This window comes from Geotrypetes seraphini, chromosome 11 (assembly GCF_902459505.1).
Source record: "Geotrypetes seraphini chromosome 11, aGeoSer1.1, whole genome shotgun sequence".
Lineage (NCBI taxonomy): Eukaryota > Metazoa > Chordata > Amphibia > Gymnophiona > Dermophiidae > Geotrypetes > Geotrypetes seraphini.
The window spans coordinates 9,883,867-9,908,550 of NC_047094.1; the positions used below are offsets into that span (position 1 = coordinate 9,883,867).

General features: G+C 43.7%; 1 protein-coding gene across 3 annotated transcripts in view; it reads left to right on the forward strand.

The window, feature by feature from the left end:
• The window catches only part of PEMT (phosphatidylethanolamine N-methyltransferase), a 156,889-nt gene that overhangs the window by 47,488 nt on the left and 84,717 nt on the right, over positions 1 to 24,684 (forward strand). For all 3 annotated transcript variants that reach the window (XR_004536508.1, XM_033914942.1, XM_033914944.1), the window contains exon 3: positions 19,330 to 19,445. Coding sequence is in view for 2 of the 3 variants with exons in the window: in XM_033914942.1 (XP_033770833.1) it covers positions 19,330 to 19,445 (116 nt within the window). In the remaining variant the exon portion in view is untranslated. The remainder of the gene's footprint in view (positions 1 to 19,329; positions 19,446 to 24,684) is intronic.

Sequence of the window (24,684 nt, forward strand, 5' to 3'; positions counted from 1 at the left end):
TGCAATGCAGAGTCCCGCGAGAACTGATGGCAAAGCCATGCAGGAAGCAGCGCGGGGCCGGACTGGAGATGAAAAGATTGATCCTGCCCTGAACCGCTGCCGGTGCGATTCGAGGAGGCCGCGGTCCACTGAGAAGGGGGGGGGGGAAATGATTTTAAAACTCAGTATCGCCCTGCACCGCTGGTGCCGCGATTCGAGGAGGCCACCATCCATGTGAGGGAGGTAAGGGGAGGGATGATTTAAAACGCAGTATAGGCCGCCCTAGTTACGCAATCCGCACCCACTGGGCAGGCTTGCAAAAACCCATAGACTCACTCAGCAATACGATCCACATTACCAAAGCATACACAGAATCTCACTGGCTACCAATAAAAGCAAGAATACAATTCAAACTCTACTGTCTCCTATTCAAAGTAACCCACGGCGCGGCACCCAGCTACCTAACAACCGCTTTCACTACTATCTCTTATCCAGAAGAAGGAGAACACAGAACATTTTCACCTACCCTCCTCTCAACGGTACTCGACGTAAGAAACTTTATGACAACCTACTAGGGACACAGGCAGCTAATATTGACTCCGACATCTCAAAATTACTGATCGAAATTACAGACATAAAAGAGTTCCGAAAAGAAATAAAAACACTACTGTTCAAAAAATATCTCCCATCCAATCTAAACCGCCATCTAATGAGTTCCCAACCAATTCCATTGGGAACAGAATCTCTTTATCCAACCCAAATCTAAACACCCCTACTGTCCATATCATCAACATTAATTACCAACATCATGCTAATCATCAAACAATAAATACACCTCCACTTATAGGCATATGATGCTACTCTCCATCCGAAGAAACTTGACTCATCTCATGGAACATCTTTTGTAATCTAGAATATATTGTAATTCTTACTCTCCACCAGTTGTAAATTGTCTCAGTTGCTAGGTAACCATCTCCTGTGATATTGAATGTACTGTAATTCTTCACTATTACCTGTAATTAACACTTCTCCTGTAATGTAATTCTACGGGAAATGCCCAGAAATCTTCCTTATTGTAAATCCGTGGCTATGTCTATCTGCTGCGATATTGAATGTATTGTAACTCTTCACTGTTACTTGTAATCTACTCTTCTCCTGTAATGTAATTCTACTGGAAATGTCCAGATATCATCTTTATTGTAATCCGCCTAGAACCGCAAGGCACAGGCGGAATAGAAATCCCTAATGTAATGTAATATATAGGCTGCGGTATACAGACTGAGATCTTTAAGCCTATCCCCATACACCTCATGACGAAGACCACGCGCCATTTTAGTAGCCTTCCTCTGGACCGACTCCATCCTTTTAATATCTTTTTGAAGGTGTGGCCTCCAGAAGATTATTGTAATATCTATTTAGATTGTCTGAAATTGGTATTGAAAAAAGCTGTAATCTTTGCAAAATATAGCAGTGTGTCTGGCTTCCCCTCTTTTAAAAAGAGGATCTAATCGCACCATTTTTGATCAAATTACATTGGTTACCAAGCGAGACAGGGGGATTTTAAATTTTACTGTATGCTATTACATATACTCTGTTCATTTTCTACCATTAGAGCAAGTTTATAGGTTTGGAGGCAGATCACCATTTATTTTTTACAATCCTAAAGGTAAAAATGTATCAGATTGTTACCATCTCAATTACGCCAATTAAAAAATGATAAAGCATTTAGGAAACCTTTGAAAACTTACTTGTTTCAGAAAATCTAGACCGATTCCTCACTTTTGTTTTTTATATATGTAGCCCTTGTAAAATTATGATGTAACTCTGGATTATTGTTCTGGCTTTTGTTATGTAAACCACTCTTTGAACGACATTAGCGAGGCGTTTGCAGTTTATTGCATATACGGGATAATGCAATAAACAATTACTCCCGAGAAGGCTTGTTGGCGGACGTCACGTTGTGTAATTTCTTTTGGAGAGGGTGAGGTTAGGCATGTTTGTTATGATGACCTTGGGTGACCTTTGAGGCGTATAGAGGACGATCCAGTTCTTCAAGTTACTCTGCCCATTTCCTAAGAGCTCTGGTTCTGTCTAGATCAGCGGTCTCCAACTCAAATCCTTTGCAGGGCCACATTTTGGATTTGGAGGGACTTGGAAGACCGAGAAAAAATAGTTAATGTCTTATTAAAGAAATGACAACTTTGCATGAGGTAAAACTCTTTATAGTTTATAAATCTTTCCTTAATTGCTTCTGATAATTTCAGCTATACACAGCTGAAAACAGTGCAACATGCGGAAAGTGAAGCTTAGATAGATATTTTTTTCACTTTCTGCATGTTGCACGGCTGTGTATAGCTGAAATAATCAGAAGCAATTAAGGAAAGATTTATAAACTATAACAAGTTTTACCTCATGCAAAATTGTGGTTTAGATTCTGATCTAAAGTATCAACTGCAAGAGACAAGATTTTGGTGGAGTCCTCTAGGCTTTTTTGTAGAGGGGAGAATCGGTATCCGAATTGTACCTTAAGGACTCCTTTTACTAAGCCTTGCTAGCGGGGTTAACACGTGCGACTTCATCACGCGCTAACCCTGGCGCTGGCCAAAAACTACCACCTACTCAAGAGGAGGTGATAGCAGCTAGCGCGTCCCGTGGTTTAGCACGGCTTAGTAAAAGGAGCCCTAAATGTCCAGTGATCGCATCCGCAACCGCCTTCAGCTCTCGCCTCCTCCAGCACTGGACACAACCGCCATTTTACATCAAGCAGTCACCGCCAGGAGAGGTGCTGGATTTTGCGAGAGTTCACAAGGTTACGTACACACGCCCAAGCCGCACTGCCTCCAATGGTTACCTTACGTTCGGGAACGTTGCCCGCCTCACTGCTGTAACCTCACGCAAGCGCCTTCCTGCGTCTGTATGCGATTGTCCTCTCCACTCCACCTCACAATCGCGTACAGATGAAGGAAGGCGTTTGTGTGAGGTTACAGCAGTGAGGCGGGCAACGTTCCAGAACAATGGTAACATACCGAAGGCCTCAAAATAGGACCTGGCGGGCCGTGAGTTTGAGACCACTGGTGTAGATGTAGAGCTGAATATCCATTGACAGAATTAACTGATGTAGTGGCTTGAAGTACAAGAGATATTACTGCAAAATTAATACTGTTGCTTATTTTGTTTAATACGGTTATCCCCAGCGAATTCGTGGTTCAGAGTTTGTGGCCTCCATCATTCGCGGATTTTATTTTTCCTTATTCCTCCTGCTGCTTTCGATCCATGTACACGCCATCACCTCATTCTGTCGATTTATTATTAGCGTGGCCGCTGCGAGGAAGATTTGGGGAGAGAGAAAGGAGATTGGTGGCAGTTGCAGTGGTAGAGCGCGCACATGCGATGGAGCCTTCTAGCCGACGGTGACCAATGGCAGCAGCTGCTCGGCCGAGAACGACGCGTCGTCACCTCGACAACGAGAAGCCAAAAACGGAGCGGGGAGGTGGGGCCCTAAAAGAAACTAGGCTTTTTTTGTACCACATCCATTTTTTTGCGGTTTTTCACAATTCGCGGTCACTCCTGGAACGTAATCCCTGTGAATTTCGGGGGAGTACTGTATCTCGCAAGTCAGTGTTTATGCTTAGGGTTACCTGGTAAAGGAGGACACATGGCCCCGCCCTGTTCCGCTTCCTAGCCCCACGCAAATCTCGTCTCTTCGGGCCGGGTCTGGAATGTTTCTGTGCATGTGCAGATGCACACCAGTCTCGGGACCCCGATCTTACCAGCTTTCCCAAAAACCGGGAAAAGAGCTGGGTTTTGAAAAGCCGTCCGGATGCCCTGCCCGGACAGTCCTCTGAAAAGATCTTACATTGTTCAAAAAATTTTTTAAATCTTATCTCTTTAAAAATCCTTTTAATATTTAAACTTTTTAATAAAGGTTTCAAAATGTGCTACCCCCCTCCCTCTTGTTGTTTTCCTTTTTCTACCAAGATGAAAATTGTAACTTTTCCACTTTCCCTCCCGACTCATGTTTGTATTTTATGAAAGAATATTGTTAATATGTTAGTCTCTTTGTATTATACTCTATTTTTAATTTTGTTCATCGCTTAGTAATTCTAATAAGCGATTCATCAAATATACTAATAAACTTGAAATTTGGGCGTTTGGTAACCCTACTGGTTCATATCGTAGATAGGCCTCAGTCCATCTATTGGACAGCAACTCATTGCCACTGACTAGGGTTACCAGACTCGCGCAGTACAGCGGCATGATGACGTCCTTCATTCTGGTTGTAATACTCTTCTTAATAATACCCAACATTCTGTTTGCCTTCTTCGAGGCTGCTGCGCATTGTGCTGTTGACTTCATTGTTGTATCCACCAGCACACCCAAGTCCTTTTCAAGGTTACTTGCCTCTAGTACTAATCCCCCCATTTGATTCTTTTTCCCTATATGCATAACCTTGCATTTCCCTACATTGAAATTCATTTGCCCCCTCCTCCAGTTTGTTCGGGTCCCTTTGTAGGTCCTCACATTCTTCCACAGTTCTAACCCTGCTACAGAGTTTAGTGTCATCCGCAAATTTTATAACTTCACACTTCGTCCCCGTTTCTAGGTCGATTGAACAGCAGCGGCCCGAGTACTGACCCTGCGGAACTCCGCTCGTGACCCTCCTGACAATTAATAGATGTCCCCTTTTGATGAAAAAAATAAATGTCACGTTATGTATACTGTATGTACTCGTATTGCAAGACTTCGCTCGTTTAGAACAGTCCCTACACTCCCGCAGTGTCAGAGAGAGAAGAACCATCGGCTCAGTTGTCATGATGTGACACGTGTATACTGTATGTACTCGTATTGCAAGACTTTGCTTGTATATCATAGTTAAAATTTTAATTAAAATGTTTTGCTTGTCTTGCGAAACACTTGCAATCCAAGGTTTCACTGTACTCTGATTTTCTTGTACAAGAGGATTCTTGTGATTTAATTTGCATAAATAAATAAAAAAAAAAAAAGAAAGTTCATTATGTAATAGAGAATGACATGGTTGACAAATTCATCACCGTTCCCGTCCCCGCGGGTAACCGCGGAGGAATAATCCCATGTCATTTTTTAGTGTCTATTTCCGCCTCAGTCCTTCTACACCAGCATTCTTCAAAGCAAAAGCTTGTGGGTCAGTGGTTGTGGCCATTCATACTCTGATTCTTCTCTCTCTCCTTAATAGAATGACATGAAGATTGTTTACTGCGGTTATCCGCGGGGATGGGAACGGTGATGAATTTTGTCACCGTGTCATTTTCTATTATGTAATTCAATAGGGAGAGGATTCCATCAAATATGGGGCAGAAGCAAAAAAGGAAAAAACTCCTGCAATTTCTCACAATCTTTCATGCGATTTAACAACTTTAATAATTTTGTGCTATCTGCCAATTTCTTCACCTCGCTCGTTTCCCATTTTCAGTTTATTTATAAGTATGGCTCCTTTTACAAAGGTGCGCTAGCGTTTTTTAATGCACACAATCGGATTAGCGCATGGAGGCTGCTTGAAAGAGGGGTGGGATGATCAGTAGATGTTGGGAGGATGAATGAGTAGTTGGATGGAAAAGGTTGAGGGAGGTGAGGTGTTTTTTGGTTTTCTTTGACTGGATTCTTGGAGGAAAAAGTTTGAAAAGCCCTCTAGTGTATGGAACTAAAGGACATGTACCGAGTAAATTAGCCTACCTGATGCTCAGTTTAGGTTTTTCACATTGAAAACCCCGATTAATGATGAAGAGGGTGTATCAGGAAAACAGAATCCATGGAAGGTGCTCGTTACTGGAAAAATTCATCAAGTGAAAAGTACATAAAAGAGATGATCCTTAGATAAGGCTCTCGGGCAGATGAGGTTCAACTTTCTCATGTACAGTTGGCCAACGCAAATAAGGTTTCAGTTTCTTCATTACCCAGCAACCATTGGAAAGCTTTTTTGCCCCTACGTTTGTGTACTTTTTTCTGGACCCTGTTGATACTGTGCACAAGATTTGGTTGTTGGGAAATGTTGAATGAAGCGTTTATAAATCCCAAGTTTCCCGGACTGTTAGACTCTCCGCAATAAAAACAGTGCTTTAGATTTGGAAAACACTTTCATTACAGTTAATTTGGAAACTAGCTGCGACGGATGTTTGTGGGGTCATGGCTGTTTTTGTTTCTTGCCGAGACGTATCGCGTAGCATCAACAGCTTTAGAAAGAGAAACAATTTATAATTGCAGTGTGCATATTGGTGTTATCTGTCCATCAGAGCTCATGCCCATTCCAGCTTTCGTAATTGCTGCTTTCAAAATCGATGGATTATTTTGAGCAATGTATTATTTACTCTGTGCCCCGGCCTGTGAATTCATGCACCCCGAAAGTGAATTTATGCACCCCGAAAGCACTCGATCTATGAAATACAAAAATACTGGCACATTCAATTGCGGATGGGATCAAAAGCAAAATAAATGACAGAGGGATGTAACTTGCACAGGGCAGCAGGTAAGATCATAAATGAAAGAAAAGAGGAGGGAACCCGCGTGCTCCCCACAGAGCGGCAGCCGTAAGTCTTCACAGAGGCACAAAGGATGAATCTGGGCTTGTACCTGCAAGGACCTATAGTGAGATGACCCCAAATAAAAATTGTACTGGAAGGTTTTGTCCCTTGGAGTCATTGGATAATACAGGCTGGTTCACAGATGACATAGTCCAGGTGACAAATACAGGCCCCCCCCCCTCCGTATTTGTGGGTTCAGCACTCGTGACTTCGATTATTCACGGTTTTCTACATATGTGCTGACTCCACCCCCCAAATGATGTCATCCTGGAGCGCCATGAAAACATTTGGCGCTTTTCCCCCCCCCCCACACAACGTGGACGGTGCAGAAAGAAAACTTCAGCATGTGTGCGAATATAAACAATAAGTTTTATTCGTGATTTCACGTTATTTGCGAGGGATTTAACCAAAATGCCGTGAATAAAAAAATATTAAAAAAGTTATTTGTAGGGTTTTTTTTTTTTTGTATTTGCAGGCTGGCTTTGCCCCATCCCCCGCAAATACGGAGGGAGTACTGTATACTGGAGTTCCGAAAAAGTTTAGGTAAAGTCCAGTACTAGGCAGGTTTATTTATTTATTTTTATTAATTACTTATATCCATAAGAACATAAGAACTGCCATCTCCGGATCAGACCTTCGTTCATTCAAGTCCGGCGATCCGCGCACGCGGAGGCCCAGCCAGGTGTACACCTGGCGTCATTTTAGTCACTCATATCCCTCTATATCTCTCGTAAGGAGATGTGCATCTAGTTTGCTTTTAAATCCTAGAACGGTGGATTCTGTAATAGCCTCCTCTGGGAGAGCATTCCAGGTGTCCACCACTCGTTGCGTGAAGCAGAACTTCCTGATATTTGTCCTGGACTTGTCCTCCCCTTAGCTTCAGTCCGTGTCCTCTTGTCCGTGTCACATTGGACATTGTAAATAATGTTTTTTCCTGCTCTATTTTGTCGATTCCTTTAAGTATTTTGAAAGTCTCTATCATATCCCCTCGCAGTCTCCTCTTCTCAAGGGAGAACAATCCCAGTCTCAAGTTGTTCCTCGTATTCCAGGTTCTCCATCCCTTTTACTAGCTTCGTTGCTCATCTCTGCACCCTCTCCAGCAGTTTTATATCCTTCTTTAGGTTGGGAGACCAATGTTGGACACAGTATTCCAAGAGTGGTCTTGGAATACTGTGTCTTAAATGGTTTACGTTCAGGTACTTTATCATCTTTCCCTATCTGTCCCTGTGGGCTCAAACTCTTCTAGTGTACCTGGAGCAATGGGGGATTAAGTGACTTGCCCAGCTAGGGATTTGAACCCACAGTCTCAGGGTGGTGAGGATGTAGCTCTAACCCCTGCCCCACACCCTCCCATTGCTTATCCCTGGATATGAGCTGTGAGAAGCTTGATCTGTGTTTTTTTGATCTGCCAGTACTTGTGAGCCAAACTGGCCACCGTTGAAGACGGGATGCTGGGTCGGATGGACTTTCCTCTGACTCAACATGGCTTTTCTTATGTCTTTTAAAAGGGTAAAGCCTGGTCTTCAAAGGTGAAGTTCAACAAATGGTGTAGTTGTCTTGTCTTGCCTTATTAGATTGTAAGCTCTTTTGTGCAGGGACTGTTCTCTTTGACTCTTTACATCACTGTAGAAATAATTAATAGCAGTAGTAGTGGTTAAACTTCCTGCTTGCCGTTTTGTTATACAACACCGATGCAGCTTGTCAGCAAATGTGGTAATTTAATCTCCACAATTATTTGTGTGTTCCTCTCACGTAAGTCTTTGTATGTGTGCATTGAGTATTAGCAAGATACCAGCTGAGTCAGCTTCCTGGAGGGAACATTTATTGTCTCTGTTCTGTCTCATCACAAGATGGAGAAGTACACGGAGACAGCTACATAGTGTACCTGAATTCTGCTTGGAGACATACTTTTACAGCTACTGTTTCTGGAAATTCAGATTCAGCAAGCAGCATTTGGCTTTCATTGACATGCCTGTAGTAGAGCTGGGCCCGATTTCCCGATTCGGATAGATTTTCATTTTCAGGAAAAAGCCGAACTCGCCGATTCATCATCGCTGGTTCAAGCCTCCTTGCTGTCGATCTAGTCTGTTGCAGGCCCACTTGGAACTGTCTCTCCACCGGTGCTCTTCCTTCGAGTCTCGTGATAGCGTGGGGTTTGCATGGAGGGAAGGTTCTTTAGAAGGGGAGGAGCACTTGTGTGCGGCAGGGGGAACGCCTGAGCGGGCCTGTGTTCGGCGTGTGCAGAATCGGGGTAGGGCACAAAAGTTGAAGCTTTGCCTCCCTTCTAACCCCCTGAGTCACCTTCTGACTGCCCCCCACCCATCCCAAAGCAGTGTGTGGCTGGGCAGGAAGAGGCCAGCAGCTTGGAACAGGCTACTTTTGGCCAGACCCTCCGGGGTCTTTCCTCTGCCATGTCACTGATGATGTCACTGGTGACACAGCAGAAGGAAGCCCTTATGTATCGGCTCCTAGGTCTAAAATAATAGGCAGAAGTTGACATGGACACCGGTCGGCACCTCTATGACGTGATTCCTCGTCGAAAGTAGGTGCCAGAAATGTAAGCCTGTAAAACCCTGGCTTGCATTTCTGCCGCCATTTTTCTAAGCAGTCGCTGCCACTAGTGCCATTGTTTAAACTTAGAAAAATGCCCTGCCCTGAAGGAGCCAGTTAGTACCTTAATTCTATACACACCATTCTCTCATCTGCACAAACCACTCTGGCAATTTTAAATGAATCCTCTGTAAAGAGAACATGTTTAAATGAGCTCACGAGAGACCTTTGTACAGATACAGTTTTGTAATTAGCAGCCTGTACAAATTAATTTCTGGATTTCTTTTGTTCTACTTTTCTCTCTTGCTGCGGTTGCTTGGTACACAGACTGCCTGTCTCTTTCGTTTGGCAATTGGTGTAAACAGGAGCTCAAATAAAGCGTTGTTTTCTGACATTCAGTGATGGGTTGCAGGCTTCAATTAGGAGGGGGGAGGGGTTATCAAAGTGTGGTTAAAAGGTCATCTTTACCACATCTTGATTTACTGCGGGATTCCAGGTCACAAGTACCTGGCAAAAACCCAAAATAGTAGCAAGATTCCAGAATCTCAAAGAGTAAGCAAGATTTCGGAACCCTAAATAGTAGCAACATTTCCATCCGGAATCCCCACAGAGTAATGCAAGATTTTCGGAACCCTAAATAGTAGCAACATTCCATTCGGAATCCCCACAGAGTAATGCAAGATTTCGGAACCCTAAATAGTAGCAACATTCCATCCGGAATCTCCACAGAGTAAGCAAGATTTCGGAACCCTAAATAGTAGCAACATTCCATCCGGAATCCCCACAGAGTAAGCAAGATTTCGGAATCCTAAATAGTAGCAACATTCCATTCGGAATCCCCACAGAGTAAGCAAGATTTCGGAACCCTAAATAGTAGCAACATTCCATCCGGAATCCCCACAGAGTAAGCAAGATTCCGGAACCCTAAATAGTAGCAACATTCCATCCGGAATCTCCACAGAGTAAGCAAGATTTCGGAACCCTAAATAGTAGCAACATTCCATCCGGAATCCCCACAGTAAGCAAGATTTCGGAACCCTAAATAGTAGCAACATTCCATCCGGAATCCCCACAGAGTAAGCAAGATTTCGGAACCCTAAATAGTAGCAACATTCCATCCGGAATCCCCACAGAGTAAGCAAGATTTCGGAACCCTAAATAATAGCAACATTCCATTCGGAATCCCCACAGAGTAAGCAAGATTTCGGAACCCTAAATAGTAGCAACATTCCATCCGGAATCTCCACAGAGTAAGCAAGATTTCGGAACCCTAAATAGTAGCAACATTCCATCCGGAATCCACCACAGAGTAAGCAAGATTTCGGAACCCTAAATAGTAGCAACATTCCATCCGGAATCCCCACAGAGTAAGCAAGATTTCGGAACCCTAAATAGTAGCAACATTCCATCCGGAATCTCCACAGAGTAAGCAAGATTTCGGAACCCTAAATAGTAGCAACATTCCATCCGGAATCCCCACAGAGTAAGCAAGATTTCGGAACCCTAAATAGTAGCAACATTCCATCCGGAATCCCCACAGAGGTAAGCAAGATTTCGGAATCCTAAATAGTAGCAACATTCCATTCGGAATCCCCACAGAGTAAGCAAGATTTCGGAACCCTAAATAGTAGCAACATTCCATCCGGAATCCCCACAGAGTAAGCAAGATTCCGGAACCCTAAATAGTAGCAACATTCCATCCGGAATCTCCACAGAGTAAGCAAGATTTCGGAACCCTAAATAGTAGCAACATTCCATCCGGAATCCCCACAGAGTAAGCAAGATTTCGGAACCCTAAATAGTAGCAACATTCTATCCGGAATCTCCACAGAGTAAAGCAAGATTTCGGAACCCTAAAATAGTAGCAACATTCCATCCGGAATCCCCACAGAGTAAGCAAGATTTCGGAACCCTAAATAGTAGCAACATTCCATCCGGAATCCCCACAGAGTAAGCAAGATTTCGGAACCCTAAATAGTAGCAACATTCCATTCGGAATCCCCACAGAGTAAGCAAGATTTTGGAACCCTAAATAGTAGCAACATTCCATCCGGAATCTCCACAGAGTAAGCAAGATTTCGGAACCCTAAATAGTAGCAACATTCCATCCGGAATCCCCACAGAGAAGCAACATTCCATGCTACCGATCCAGGACAAGCAGTCTTATTCCAGCAGCCTAGGTGCACAAGGACTACTGGTGCTTAGATGGCAACTGCAGTCGTGAAGAACTAAGGCCAGTACTGGGCAGGCTTGCACAGTCTGTGTTCCATAAATGGCAATTTGGTTTAGGAAGACTGGGAAGAGCTTCGACGGCGACACTAGAAGTTGGAACCTAAGGACAGTGCCAAACAGACTTCTGTGCTCTGTGTCCTAGAAATGCCAAAGAAAGACAATTTAATCATGAATTGATAATGAGTGTGACTGCTGGGCAAACTGGATGGACCGCTCGGTCTTTATCTGCCGTCATATACTTTGTTACTACCCTAAGGGCACAGTTTTGAGGACAGCATCATCTTGGTCAGGAGCAATTGGGCGTTACTCTTGCCTAAAGACCCCCTGAACCAGCAGTGTTTCAGATAATAGGCCCTTGAGGGGGGGGGGGTCTAGGGCCCTGTGTCTTTCTTTGGCATTTCAAGGACACAGGCCGCAGAAGTCCACCTGGCACTGTCCTTAGGTTCCAACTACTGGAGTTGCCATCGAAGCCCGCCCCAGGCCCATCCTAAACTGAATTGCCATTTATGGGACACAGACTTCTCCACTACCTATGGTATAGAAGCATGATGGCAAATAAAGGCCATATGGCCCATCCATTCTGCCCATCCACAGATCTCATGTGCCTGTCCCACACTTTCTTGAATTCAGGACACAGTCTTGTCTTAACACCTCTACCGGGAGGCTATTCCACGTATCTACCACCTTTTTGTAAAAAAAAAAAAAAAAAAAGTACCGTATTTTCGGACCATAAGACTCACCCACCTGTAGAGGAGGAAAAACCAAGAAAAAAAAAAATTTGGTTCAGAATTTTTTTTCTTCTTGGTTTTTCCTCCTCTACATGTAGGTGCGTCTGGTGGTCTGGTGCATCTAGTGCTGGGAAGCCCGCAGCCCCCCCCCCATGATACCTTTTTAGTGGTGGTAGCCTAGTGCGGTCTCCTGGATGGCTACCTTTGTCTTAGAAGAACGACGCACAACGCAGGAGCGCGACCTTTGTGCTTCCTGCCTGATCCCGCGCCACTCTGTGATTGGCTGCAGTCAGTAACTGACTGCAGCCAATCACAGAGCGACGCAACCAGACAAGAAGCGCAAAGGGCGCACTCCTGCATTGTGCGTCATTTTTCTAAGACAAAGGCAGCCGTCCAGGAGACTGCACTGGACCACTGCCACTAAAAAATACCGGGGGGGGGGGGGGGTGCGCAGTGTATTCGGTGGAAAGAAGTGTGTCTATGGTCCGAAAAATACGGTATTTCTTAGATTATTTCTGAGATTAATCCTGAGGAGTAATCATCAGTGCAGACATGAAAACTGCCAATCAAGTGGAGAAGGCTTCATCTAAGGCAAGGCAGATATTGGGTTGTATCAATAGAAGTTTCGTCAGCCGAAAGCCTGAAGTCATAATGCGTTGTACAGGGCCATGGTGAGACCTCATCTGGAGTACTGTGTGCAATTCTGGAGGCCACATTACAGTAAAGATGTGCGCAGAATTGAATCGGTTCAGGCGGACGGCCACCAGGATGATCTTCGGGGCTCAAGGATCTCTCGTAACGAAGAGACTGAACAAAATTGCAGCTCTACACTCTCGAGCAACATAGGGAGAGGGGAGACATGATCCAAAACATTTAAGTACCTCACGGGACGTGTCGAAGTGGAAGATGATATTTTCTTTCTCAAGGGACCCTCGGCCACAAGAGGGCACCCGCTCAACTCAGGGGCGGAAAATTTCATGGCGACACCAGAAAGTATTTCTTCACAGAGAGAGTGGTTGATCATTGGAACAAGCTTCCAGTGCAGGTGATCGAGGCAGACAGCGTGCCAGACTTTAAGAATAAATGGGATACCCATGTGGGATCCCTACGAGGGTCAAGATAAGGAAATCGGGTCATTAGGGCATAGACAGGGGGTGGGTAAGCAGAGTGGGCAGACTTGATGGGCTGTAGCCCTTTTCTGCCGTCATCTTCTATGTTTCTATGAGCCTATCGCGTCTTAACCTCATTCTATGTCTTCTCACTCTGGAGTTTCCTTTCAATTGAAAGTGACTCGCCTCATGCGTATTTATGCCACACATGATAGAGACGTTTAAATACCTATCTTCCCTCTTCCACTTTTCCTCTAAAGTATACATATTAAGATATTTAAATCTGTCCTCGTATCTTATGACGTAGACCAGTGTCTCGCAACTCGGTCCATGAGTTACCCCCTTGCCAGTCAGGTTTTCAGAATATCCACATTGAATTTGCATAAACTTGATTTGCATGCACTGCCTCCATTATATGCAAATGTCTTTTTGCATATACATTGTGGATATCTTGAAAACCTGACGGGCAAGGGGGGGGGGTTGAGAAACACTGACGTAGACCACCAACCATTTTAGTGACCTTCCTTGGGACCCACTTGAGAAAAAAAAATTTATCATTTTAAAAGCTTATTTTCCTTAGAAAAATTGGGGGGAGGGGTTAACTTGTTTCCAGATGTTGCTGTTAATTTGTTCCCAGACGTGGTTCGACTGACTCAGTTACATAGTAAAGCTTTCCTGCAGCTGAAAGCTCAAGTTTTGGCTGTGGGTAGGCACTTTCAAATTTCCCTGTAAGTGGTCAGTTATGAGAGCAATAAATATACCAGGGAAATAAATTCTTCAGAATCAGAAGCAGGATGAGCAATTGCCCTTCTCGTTAAAATGTTTTCTTAGAACAGATGGAGAAATTAATCAGATTAGAATTTATCTCTGTTGGATCATTTTATTTTTTTTATATACTGTGTCTTTGATAACTTGCAGAGATTAGTTTAGTTTCCCAGTGATATGGACTCGGTGCATATTTTGCTGTCTCTTTTTCTTTGTTGTATAATTTCTTTTATATTTTTAAAAATTTTCTTGTAAGTGGCAATCAGGGCTGTGGAGTCGGAGGAAATTTCGGGTACCTGGAGTCGGAGTCAGAAATACAAAAAACTGAGGAATCGGAATCGGAACATTTATCTACTGACTCCACAGCCCTGGTGGCAACGTTCTAGAGCTCAGATTGTGATGTCATAATGCCTCATTCCACCAATGCCTAAGCTCCGTCCTCATCTGCACAAGCCTCAAACCCTTTAAAATCCTAAGTAGCAACATTCTAGAGCTCAGATTGTGATGTCATAATGCCTCATTCCACCAATGCCTAAGCTCCGTCCTCGTTTGTACAAGCCTCAAACCCTTTACAATCCTAAGTGGCAACGTTCTAGAGCTCAGATTGTGATGTCATAATGCCTCATTCCACCAATGCCTAAGCTCCGTCCTCATCTGCACAAGCCTCAAACACTTTAAAATCCTAAGTAGCAACATTCTAGAGCTCAGATTGTGATGTCATAATGCCTCATTCCACCAATGCCTAAGCTCCGTCCTCGTCTGTACAAGCCTCAAACACTTTAAAATCCTAAGTGGCAACGTTCTAGAGCTCAGATTGTGATGTCATAATGCCTCATTCCACCAATGCCTAAGCTCCGTCCTCATCTGCATAAGCCTCAAACACTTTCAAATCCTAAGTGGCAACGTTCTAGAGCTCAGATTGTGATGTCATAATGCCTCATTCCACCAATGCCTAAGCTCCGCCCTCATCTGCACAAGCCTCAAAAACTTTAAAATCATAAGTGTTCTAGGCTTGTGCGGTTAAGACAGAGCCTACAGGAATGGGACAAGGAGAGCGACAAAGTTTGCTGGGACGGGAGGTGGAATTTGAGTTCCTGTGGGGATGGGTAAAATCTGTCCCCGTGTCATTCTCTAATACAACGGGAAACAAACATTACATCTCCCAGACAGGCCCAGGGAATAGCATGAAATGCACAGCCATCAAAGTGCTGGCCAGCGATCGCTTCAGTAATATGCTTAAATGAACTTGGAGGATGGTTTGCTGAGCATGAATAATGTGGATTGTGAAGGCAGCAAAGTTCTGAAGATTATCCTTATGTTCAAGGTGACCAGGTTCCAGAACAGTGTTGCTTCCTGGTTGCATCAGAGTTTTGCAATGTGAAAAACAAAAAGTTTATCTTTCCTAGAAACCCAGCGGTGGATTGAATTGTACGTCTGACACACCATTGCAAATTCAGACTGAATGGCCTCTGGGAGAAAAGAAAGTACAATTTGGATCTCTTTAAAGGACAGCGAGTGGATTTGTAATTGAATTAGGAATCTAATAATTACTTCCTAAATAGGCTCCTGCCTGTTGCATCTGTGACCTCTCGCTCACATCTTAAGAGATCAATTTTACATATGAAACATCAGTCAGGCACCTTTTTCCCTGATGGATAGTACGTACTGAGGGTCTGATGTTGATTTGTTGATCAGCGACATGAAGAAATCTCTGAAGATGACAAAGCCTGAATTGTAACCTAAGACGTCCTCTTCTATCTGTTTTCCAAGAAACTCTTGTATTGTTTTCTTCTGGGAAACAACTGCCTTTAAGAACTTTTAAATATACTTAGAATTAACTCCATTTGTTAGATTGTAGATGTAATTATCCAAATTTGCTATATCTTCACCCGAGTAACTCCAACTTAATGCATCTGAGTGTTTCGGTTGATTCTGCGTTTGAAGATTTTACCATTTCGATCTAGTGAATGCTGTTATTGTTTTTTCTGCAGTTAGGACTTTTCTGTTCAGTCCCACAAAGTACAATTACAGCCAGAGTTTTTGCCTATTTAGTCTCTCCGATTGTTGCGACTGATGGCTGTGGTTGTGCCATTTAGTTCATAAGAACATATGCAGAGCCTTACTGGTCAGACCAATGGTCCATCTAGCCCAGAATCTCGTCTTCACGGAGACCAATCCAAGTCACAAGTACCTAGCAAAACCCCAAATATTCCATGCTACCGATCCAGGGCAAGCGGTGACTTCCCTCTGTCTCAACAGCAGACTATGGACTTTTCCTCCAGGAACTTGTCCAAACCTTTTTTTTAAATCAGCTGCATTAACCGCCCTTACCACATCCAGAGCTTAAGTATTCTCCGAGTGGAAAAAAAATGTCCTTCTATTGGTTTTAAAAGTATTTCCCTGTAACTTCATCGAGTGTTCCGTAGTTTTTGTAATTTTTGACGGAATGAAAAATCGACCCACTTGTACCCGTTCTACTCCACTCCAGATTTTGTAGACTTCAATCCTTTCTCCCCTCAGTCATCTCTTTTCCAAGCTGAAGAGCCCTAACCGTTCTAGTCTTTCCTCATACGAGAGGACTTCCAACCCCTTTACCATCTTGAAAAATCTCGTAGAACATCCAAGTCTGTAACAAGAAATAAATCTTGATAAAGGAACTCCTAGATTGTCCCAGCAAGGATCCCAGTTACGGCATCTGTAGATGCCTTCATCAGGGTGATAAATGGACACGGCTGTAGATGACTAAAGAACAAGTCGGCAGACAATTTATATATAAACGATCTGAGCGCGGGACAGCTATTTGGCATGCTTTTTGCCTCCAACGACTGCCGACTTGTGCTTTAATCATCTACCGCCGTGTCCATTTATCCCCCGAAGCATGCATCTACGGATGCCGAAGCTGGGATCCTAGTTGGGACAATCTAGGAGTTCCTTTATCGAGATTTATTTCTTGTTACAGACTTTGGAGGTTCTATGAGATGTTTCATCCAAGATGGACATTGTTATAGGCTCTATTGACCTTTATGTGACTTTTTATTATTTGCACTATCAAAGTAACTGTTCAGTTGATTCTTTGACATCTCATTTGCCTCTTTTTGCTGTGTTGCTTTGCTATTTTTTGAGGCAAATCTCTTCTTCCCCTTTCTTGTTCACATTTGTGAAATTCGAGGCCCTGCTTAAAAGCTCACCTGGCATAGTAAGGGGGAGGCGGTCCGGCACCCATCCTTCTCTCTGCCCCCTCCCCCCGCTCCTTCTCCACCTCCAACTACCTCACGCACACCCCTTCCCGTCCCCTCTAGCTCTTTAACGTTCCTGGCATGAGCAACAACCCCAACCTGCGGCTCGCGCCAGCTTCGGTTCTTCCTCTGACATCACTTCCTGAAGCCACGGCTAGGAAGTTACATCAGAGGAAGTGCTGACACGAACAGCAGAATGGGGGTTGCTGTTTGTGCCGGGAACATTAAAGAGCTACAGGGGAAGGGAAGGGGTGCGCCAGGCAGGAGAGGGGTTGAGGGGTGAAGAAGAGGGCGGGCAAGGGATGCCCCCCCCCACCCCTGCTGCCTCTCTCCCTCGCTACGTCACTCACCGTTGAAACTAGCATTTGATTCCACAGACATTTGAGATTATTCTCGCTGGTAATTTTCATTGACTTTGGCCCTAATGGAGACGTGTGAGAAGAGACCGATTTCTGATCATCTTCCTTTGGGTGAATGTTCACGTGCTTTTTCCTGTCGGTTTATTATGCAGTTCTTTTTTTTTTTTACTACATTTTGTATACACTGCTTTGATCCATTTGTTGGAAAAAGTGGTTAATCAAGAATAAATAAACCATAATAAGTATTACATAGCATTAAAATATATTTGTATATCATTACCTTTCGGTTCAGTGCAGTTTACAATTATCACTGAATTACACAGATGAAGTCCTTATGATGCTAATTAAAATAAAGAATACAGAATAGTTTCAAAACATGCATATAAGATACTGATGGGACCGATGGCGTAAGAAGGGTGAGCAGTGCAAGAGGGGGGGTTCCTCCCCTCCCTTTCCTTGTAGCTTTTTAACTTCTCTTCCTTGAGCAGCATGTCCACATCTGTGTTGGCTCGCCCTTTTTTTTTTTTTTTTTTTTTTACATACAAGCAATACATTAATACATTATATATCTTATTTATAATAAATACTAAGAATTTCCAAATTATCAATGATATCTAATATAACTCGACCCTCCCATCCCTCCCTCCTCCCCCCCCCCCAACCCCTGTGGAAGGATTTGTCCAAGAGATTCATAAAATACAGAAAAAAGATTATATATTAAGGATCAATGGGACTATCATTTTGGGAATTAATCCAGATTTCATATGCAGTTCAGATAATATTGTAATTCTGTAATTGGTTCTCCGGAGAGCTGTTAATTTAGACATCTGCTGTATATATTGAACTTTAGCCAATAATACTCGTAACACTGGTAGATCTGATTGTTTCCAGTAAGATGCCAGGACAAGTCGTCCTGCTGTCATTATCATACATATCCATTTCTGATGTTGGTTCGCCCTATGATGTCACTTCCTAGACGTGGGTCCCGGAAGTGACATAGGAGAGATCGCCGTTGCTGAAACGGGCAGAAACCTTGTACTGGGGAAGTAAAAAAAAAAAAAAAAAGAAGGTACGGGGGAAGGCAAGGAGATGAGTCGGGGGAGAGGGTCGCACCTTTAGGAAGACTGCGCCCAGGGCGCACCACACCCCCCCTTACTATTCCACTGGATGGGACACCGCTTACCTACAGCCATGGCTGAGCCCTAGGACAGTGTTTCTCAACTCGGTCTTGGAGTCCCCCCCACCCCCTGCCAGTCATGTTTTCAGGATCTCCACTATGAATATGCATGAAAGAAATTTGCATAGAATGGAGGCAAGTTGATGCATATTCATTGTGGCTATCCTAAAAACCTAACTGGCAAGGGGGGACTCTAGGACCGAGTTGAGAAACACTGTTCTAGGGCATCCTGATTACGGTAGAATTTCGGGTGATATTTTAGTTCCATATAAAACCGCTTTCATCTTTACTCACACAGCACCAGTGGAGGAAGAAGCTGGGCTGAGCAGAGTGCAAAAGGCCTCACAGTAAGAACATAAGAATAGCCTTCCTGGGTCAGACCAATGGTCCAGCAGCCCATTCTCACGGTGGCCAATCCAGGTCCCTAGTGCCCGGCCAAAGCCCAAGGAGTAGCAACATTCCATGCTACTGATCCAGGGCAAGCAGTGGCTTCCCCCATGTCTTTCTCAACAACAGTAGGTATGGAAGAACTCCTGCCCTTTTTAAACCTGAGATTTGAACTCGTTGTGTGTCGTTTGGGCTTGAATTGCACAGTCTCTGAGGTATCTTGAAATGCATTTTCTTCTGCTTGTCTCTTCAGGTAGCAAGATGGGAACACAAGACTCGAGCTCTCACCAGGCTTTTCGGCTCACCCTATACAGGCTGTTACTTCTTGGGTGTCATCCTTCTGCTGCTCGCCTACTTGAGGAGCCATTAGTAAGTTGACCCATTCTACAGAGGCAGGCCTGTTTTTTTGGCTGAGACACCAGTCGCAATAGAGGCCTAGTGTGTGCCCTTTCATTTCCTTTCCTGGGATCACCTTGTAATTTTTGCTGTTGGGCTCTTGCATTGCCAGGTTCGAAGGGGTGGGAGGCATGGAGATGACCTGTGGTAAGAGAAGCAGCTGAGGAGGGAGGGATCTTATTTGTTAGGCGTTCAAAAAACATGAGGAGAGCTGGCCGAAATGAATTGTGTACAACACGCTGAAAAAAGGGACTTCAATAACACACACAAAGAAGTGTAAAAGCCTGCAGAACTGGGGCCAATACAGTATAATCCCGTTATATACCGGACTCGCTTATAACAGAACCTCGCATATAGCGGACGAGGTCCACTGGTCCTGACCATTATAAACATACAGAAAATCATCGAATATAGCGGACTTGCATATAACGGACTTTCGGATATATTGGACAACTATTTTGGTCCCCAGAGCCGCTTTTAGCTGTAGTTTTATTCGGTTATAATGGACATGCAAGCTCCGCCTACAAGGCGCGTGGCGTGCCGGTGCTATAGTATCAAAATGCAGCCCCGGAAAAAATGACAGAGTATTTTTCTTTCCAGTACAGTATGACATAAGGCTTTAGAACATCTTTTAGGGTTCTGGTTTTGCAATCATTTCGTGTCATTCCAATATTTTGCAGAGTTTTGCTATTGATATTGCTGATATGGTTATGCAGTTACTGTCGTTCATCAATTGAATGTTGTTTCAAGTTGACCTAAATAAAGTTTTTTAAAAAATGCAAACTCTGGATATAACGAACAGTTTTTCCAGGTCCTTTGAAGTCCGTTATAACGGGATTATACTATACTTCAAATGAGAGGCCTGACATTGCCAGTGTTTCGGCTCTTAGCCTGTCTCGTGGGGTCTTTTTGATTATCAAGCAATTTTCTTGTATGGAATTGCTCGCAGGGCTGTGGAGTCAGAGTCGGAGTCGGAGGAAATTTTGGGTACCTGGAGTCGGAGTTGGAGTCAGAAGTACAAAAAACTGAGGAGTCGGAGCATTTATCTACCGACTCCATTTTTGAACTTGGCATACCAATCACGAGCGATTCTTTCAGCTATAGCACCCACTATATACACAGCACAAATGTTGCGAGCAGCTTCTGCGGCCTTAGAACCTTGATTAAAAGCAAAAAGGAAGGTGGTGTCGAAAATGCTCATTTCTCTCAACTTGACATTCCATTTTAACGATCTGAAAATTAACCAGTGCTGTGGAGTCGGAGTCGAGGAGTCGGAGTCGGAGGAAATTTCGGGTACCTGGAGTCGGAGTCAGATGTACAAAAAACTGAGGAGTCGGAACATTTATATACCGACTCCATTTTTGAACTTGGCATACCAATCACAAGCGATTCTTTCAGCTATAGCACCCACTATATACACAGCACAAATGTTGCGAGCAGCTTCTGCGGCCTTAGAACCTTGATTAAAAGCAAAAAGAAGGTGGTGTCGAAAATGCTCATTTCTCTCAACTTGACATTCCATTTTAACGATCTAAAAATTAACCAGTGCTGTGGAGTCAGAGTCAAGGAGTCGAAGTCGGAGGAAATTTCGGGTACCTGGAGTCTGAGTCGAAACATTTATCTACCGACTCCACAGCCCTGATAGCTCGTCCCATTTTCAGGTGAAACCTTCGCGGGCTCTCTTAAGAGTTTTCTCTTTCTGAGCCTAGTGTCCGGACGCGGCAACGTTCTCGCAAGTCCCGCGCGACTGCCCCAAAGCTTGCGAGAACGTTGCTACATCCAGACACTAGGCTCAGAAAGAGAAAACTCTGAAGAGCGCCTGCGAGGGTTTCATCTGAAATTGGGACGAGCAATTTTATAAAAGGAGGCGATAATGGATGCTGAGGAGGGGCAGACTGGATGGGTCATTTGGTCTTTATCTGCCATCATGTTTCTGTATTTCTATAACCATAAAGCTCTATGACCTCACAATGCAGGTGTAAAGAGCCTTAGCCAATAGGAAGAGGAGATGCAAATGTTAAGAGTCTTAGCCAATAAGGAGAAGAGGAGACAGTGGATGCTGCGGATGGGCAGACTGGATGGGCCATTTGGCTTTTATCTGCCATCATGTTTCTATATTATATGCTATACAAAATCAGCAAAAAATATGGGAAGTGGACGCCTCTTCCCATATATTTAAGAAAGAAGGAATGAAGAAGAAATATGTATCCTACTTAAGTGTATGAGACTTCAGTATCAGGGAACTGAAATGCGCTTGTAACTCTCAATCAGTGTCCCCCGGGCTGACTACTTAAGCCTGAGTGAATTCGCCTGATACATCATCATGTCTTAGTTACGTGTAGTGCAATTCCACAGAAACTAATCAAATGAATAATGAAAAAAATAAACTGTGAAAAAGTTCATTCATTCATCTCCCTCTTTCATAAATAAGTCCTCAAAATTCAAAAATGTGAATCCAATCAAACTATTCAAATATATCATAATGTTCCAGCACAATGTATCACTATAAATATGTAATATAAAAAATCAGGAATATCCAACTTACTGGAAATGAAAAGTCCGTGATTTCTCTAAGGTAAGTCCGTAATATGCTCGACAGAGCTCTGTTTCGCCGTCGTCTTCAGGAGCCGAACCTCCTCCAACTAAAGTCTTTCAGAACATTGCACGCTCTTGACAGTGAAAACAATCTTCTTAGCAATAAAAGAATCTGTATTAGAGGTCAGTATTCGAGGAGATTTTACTCCCTCTATAGCCCACACATTGAAAAGCTTCAACGGCGGCTGAACAATGAGGCACAGATTAAAAAGCCCCGCAAATAGGCAACGCACCATTAGCAACGTGATGATGTCATCAATGCAACTTTATTGAAACAAAAAACAGACCCAAAGTAACAAAACACCAAAATGACAGCTAGGGATCATGAGAGAGCTGAAGATTTCAAATGTATTCGCTCTGTAGAGGAGAGAAAATCATCCGTCGTGAAATAAGCATGTCCACGTGTTTCAATATGAAAATGAGTGGTACTAATCACATTGCATAAGAAAGTTAAATTAAAGCCCTTTTACTTCAGCTTTCATAACCATCCCCATGTCTTTATTCTTCTCCTGAAAAGTCATCTTCATCTAAATTAGTACCAGGTATTTCGAACCTGTCATTTGAAACCATTTTGAAAGCATTCTGTGATGGCCGAAAGCAGCTTGTGCTGCAATTAACACATTTTTAATTAATTCCTAAGTGTGTTGGATTAAAACATTTCATTCCCAGCAAACGGCGTCTGCTCACCAGTTGCTTCTGCCTCTACTTCCTGGAGAGTGGGACGGGAGCGATGAATTAAAAGGGAGAGCCAGTGCCAGAAATGGAGGCACCTTTTATAATAGGAAAAAAAAAAAAAGACGCAGCACTCAAATGGAACTAAATATTGCTGTGATTAGCAGAGGCCAATTTAGAAAAATTGACTGTAGGCTGAGGAGACTTTATACTTATCATGAATATGATAATTTCTGTAGCAGGGCTCTTGGGAAAAGTGGGTCAGATGCAACATAGATGGTGGTAAACAGAGTTGTCTTTTGTTTTTCTCTTCCAGGTGTTATTATATTTACAGATCCCCCCTCCGTATTCGCGGGTTCAGCACTCACAACTTCAATTATTCACGGTTTTTATGTTGCTGGCTCCACCCCCCTCCCCCGGAATGATGTCATCCTGGAGTGCCGTGAAAAAGTTTGGCGCTTTTTTTTCCCCAGCATGGACGGTGCAGAGAGAAAATTTTGGCTTGTGTGCAGAGAGAAATGTTCAGCGCTTCAGCGTGTGTGCAGAGAAAAATTTTATTCACAATTTCACGGCATTCGCAAGGAGTTTAAACCAAAATACCACAAGTAAAATAGAAAAAAAGTTATTTGCGATATTTTTTTTTTTTTTTTTGTATTTGCGGTCCGGCTTTGCCCCTATCCCCATAAATACGGAGGAAGAAGTGTATTTTATTTATTTTAAAATTTTCTTCGCCGCTTAAAAACTAAACGGTTAACAAAAACAACATGAACAGTTTTGATACGTGCAAACATGACAAAAAACGGTTCATAAGCGTGAGACAAACGCGCGGCGACAATTCAGCGCAAGACGTCAGTGCGCCGCAGGAAAACCTTCTTTTAAAAGGCTCCGACGAGGGGTGTTGGTGGGGAACACCCCTACTTTACTTAATAGAGATCGCGCTGGCATTTGGGGGTTGTAACCCCACATTATACTGGAAACAACTTTTCCCTCTTTTTTAGGGAAAAAGTTAAGTTTTCAGTATAATGTGGGGGGTTACACCCCCCATACCTCCCAACACAGCAACGCGATCCCTATTAAGTAGAGTGGGGGGTTCCCCCCACACACCCCCGTCAGAGCTCATTAAAAGAAGGTTTTCCTGCGGCGCGCTGAAATCTTGCTCTGAATTGTCGGCGGGCGTTTGTCTCATTTTTGTCCCATCACCCAAAAAACAGTATCATCAAAACCTTTTCTATACAAAAATGTGCTGACAAAGGTCTAAAAATAGCCTTCCCAGTAATAAGCTAATAAAAAGCCTTAACAAATGACAAGGTTTTTTAAAAGACATCTTATTCCTACATAATCTTAGATATCCTGGCAGTGCATTCCACAGGCGTGGATCTGCTCCTGAAATTGTCAACCTCTGCCTGCTCCTATAATGGGTCTCGCCAAGTGTTTCAATCGATAGTCGCTTTGCAGATTGAGACCTCGGAGATCTGGCAGGAGTATACTGTTTCAACACTTGAGTTAAGTACCAGGGAGCCGCCCCCATAGATCACCTACTAGTACTACTAATTATTTCTATAGTGCTTCCAGACATAGGCAGCGCAGTACAGAGTCACGAAGAAAACAGTCCCTGCTCCCTCTAGAGGACTGCTTCTGCTCTTCTCAGCCCTCGGACACCAATAGTGTCTCCCCAGGCCCTTTTCTTCTGCCCTGAGCTGCTTCCAATGGCCGCCTGCCCTGAGCCCAACTGTTCCCAAGGGCTGCCGATCCGTTTCCTCAAGAGTGCCCCTAGTGGTACACCTCCGCCGGCACACAGCATACCAGCTCTAAAAAGGGCTCTTGGGTCAGCTCGTGATGGAGTTTCCCGTCTAGAGAGCTACCTGTAATGCACAAATATGACTCTCTGCAGTGCAAACTCACAGATTCTAGACTCTAATTTCAACATACTGTCTCTGTTATCCCC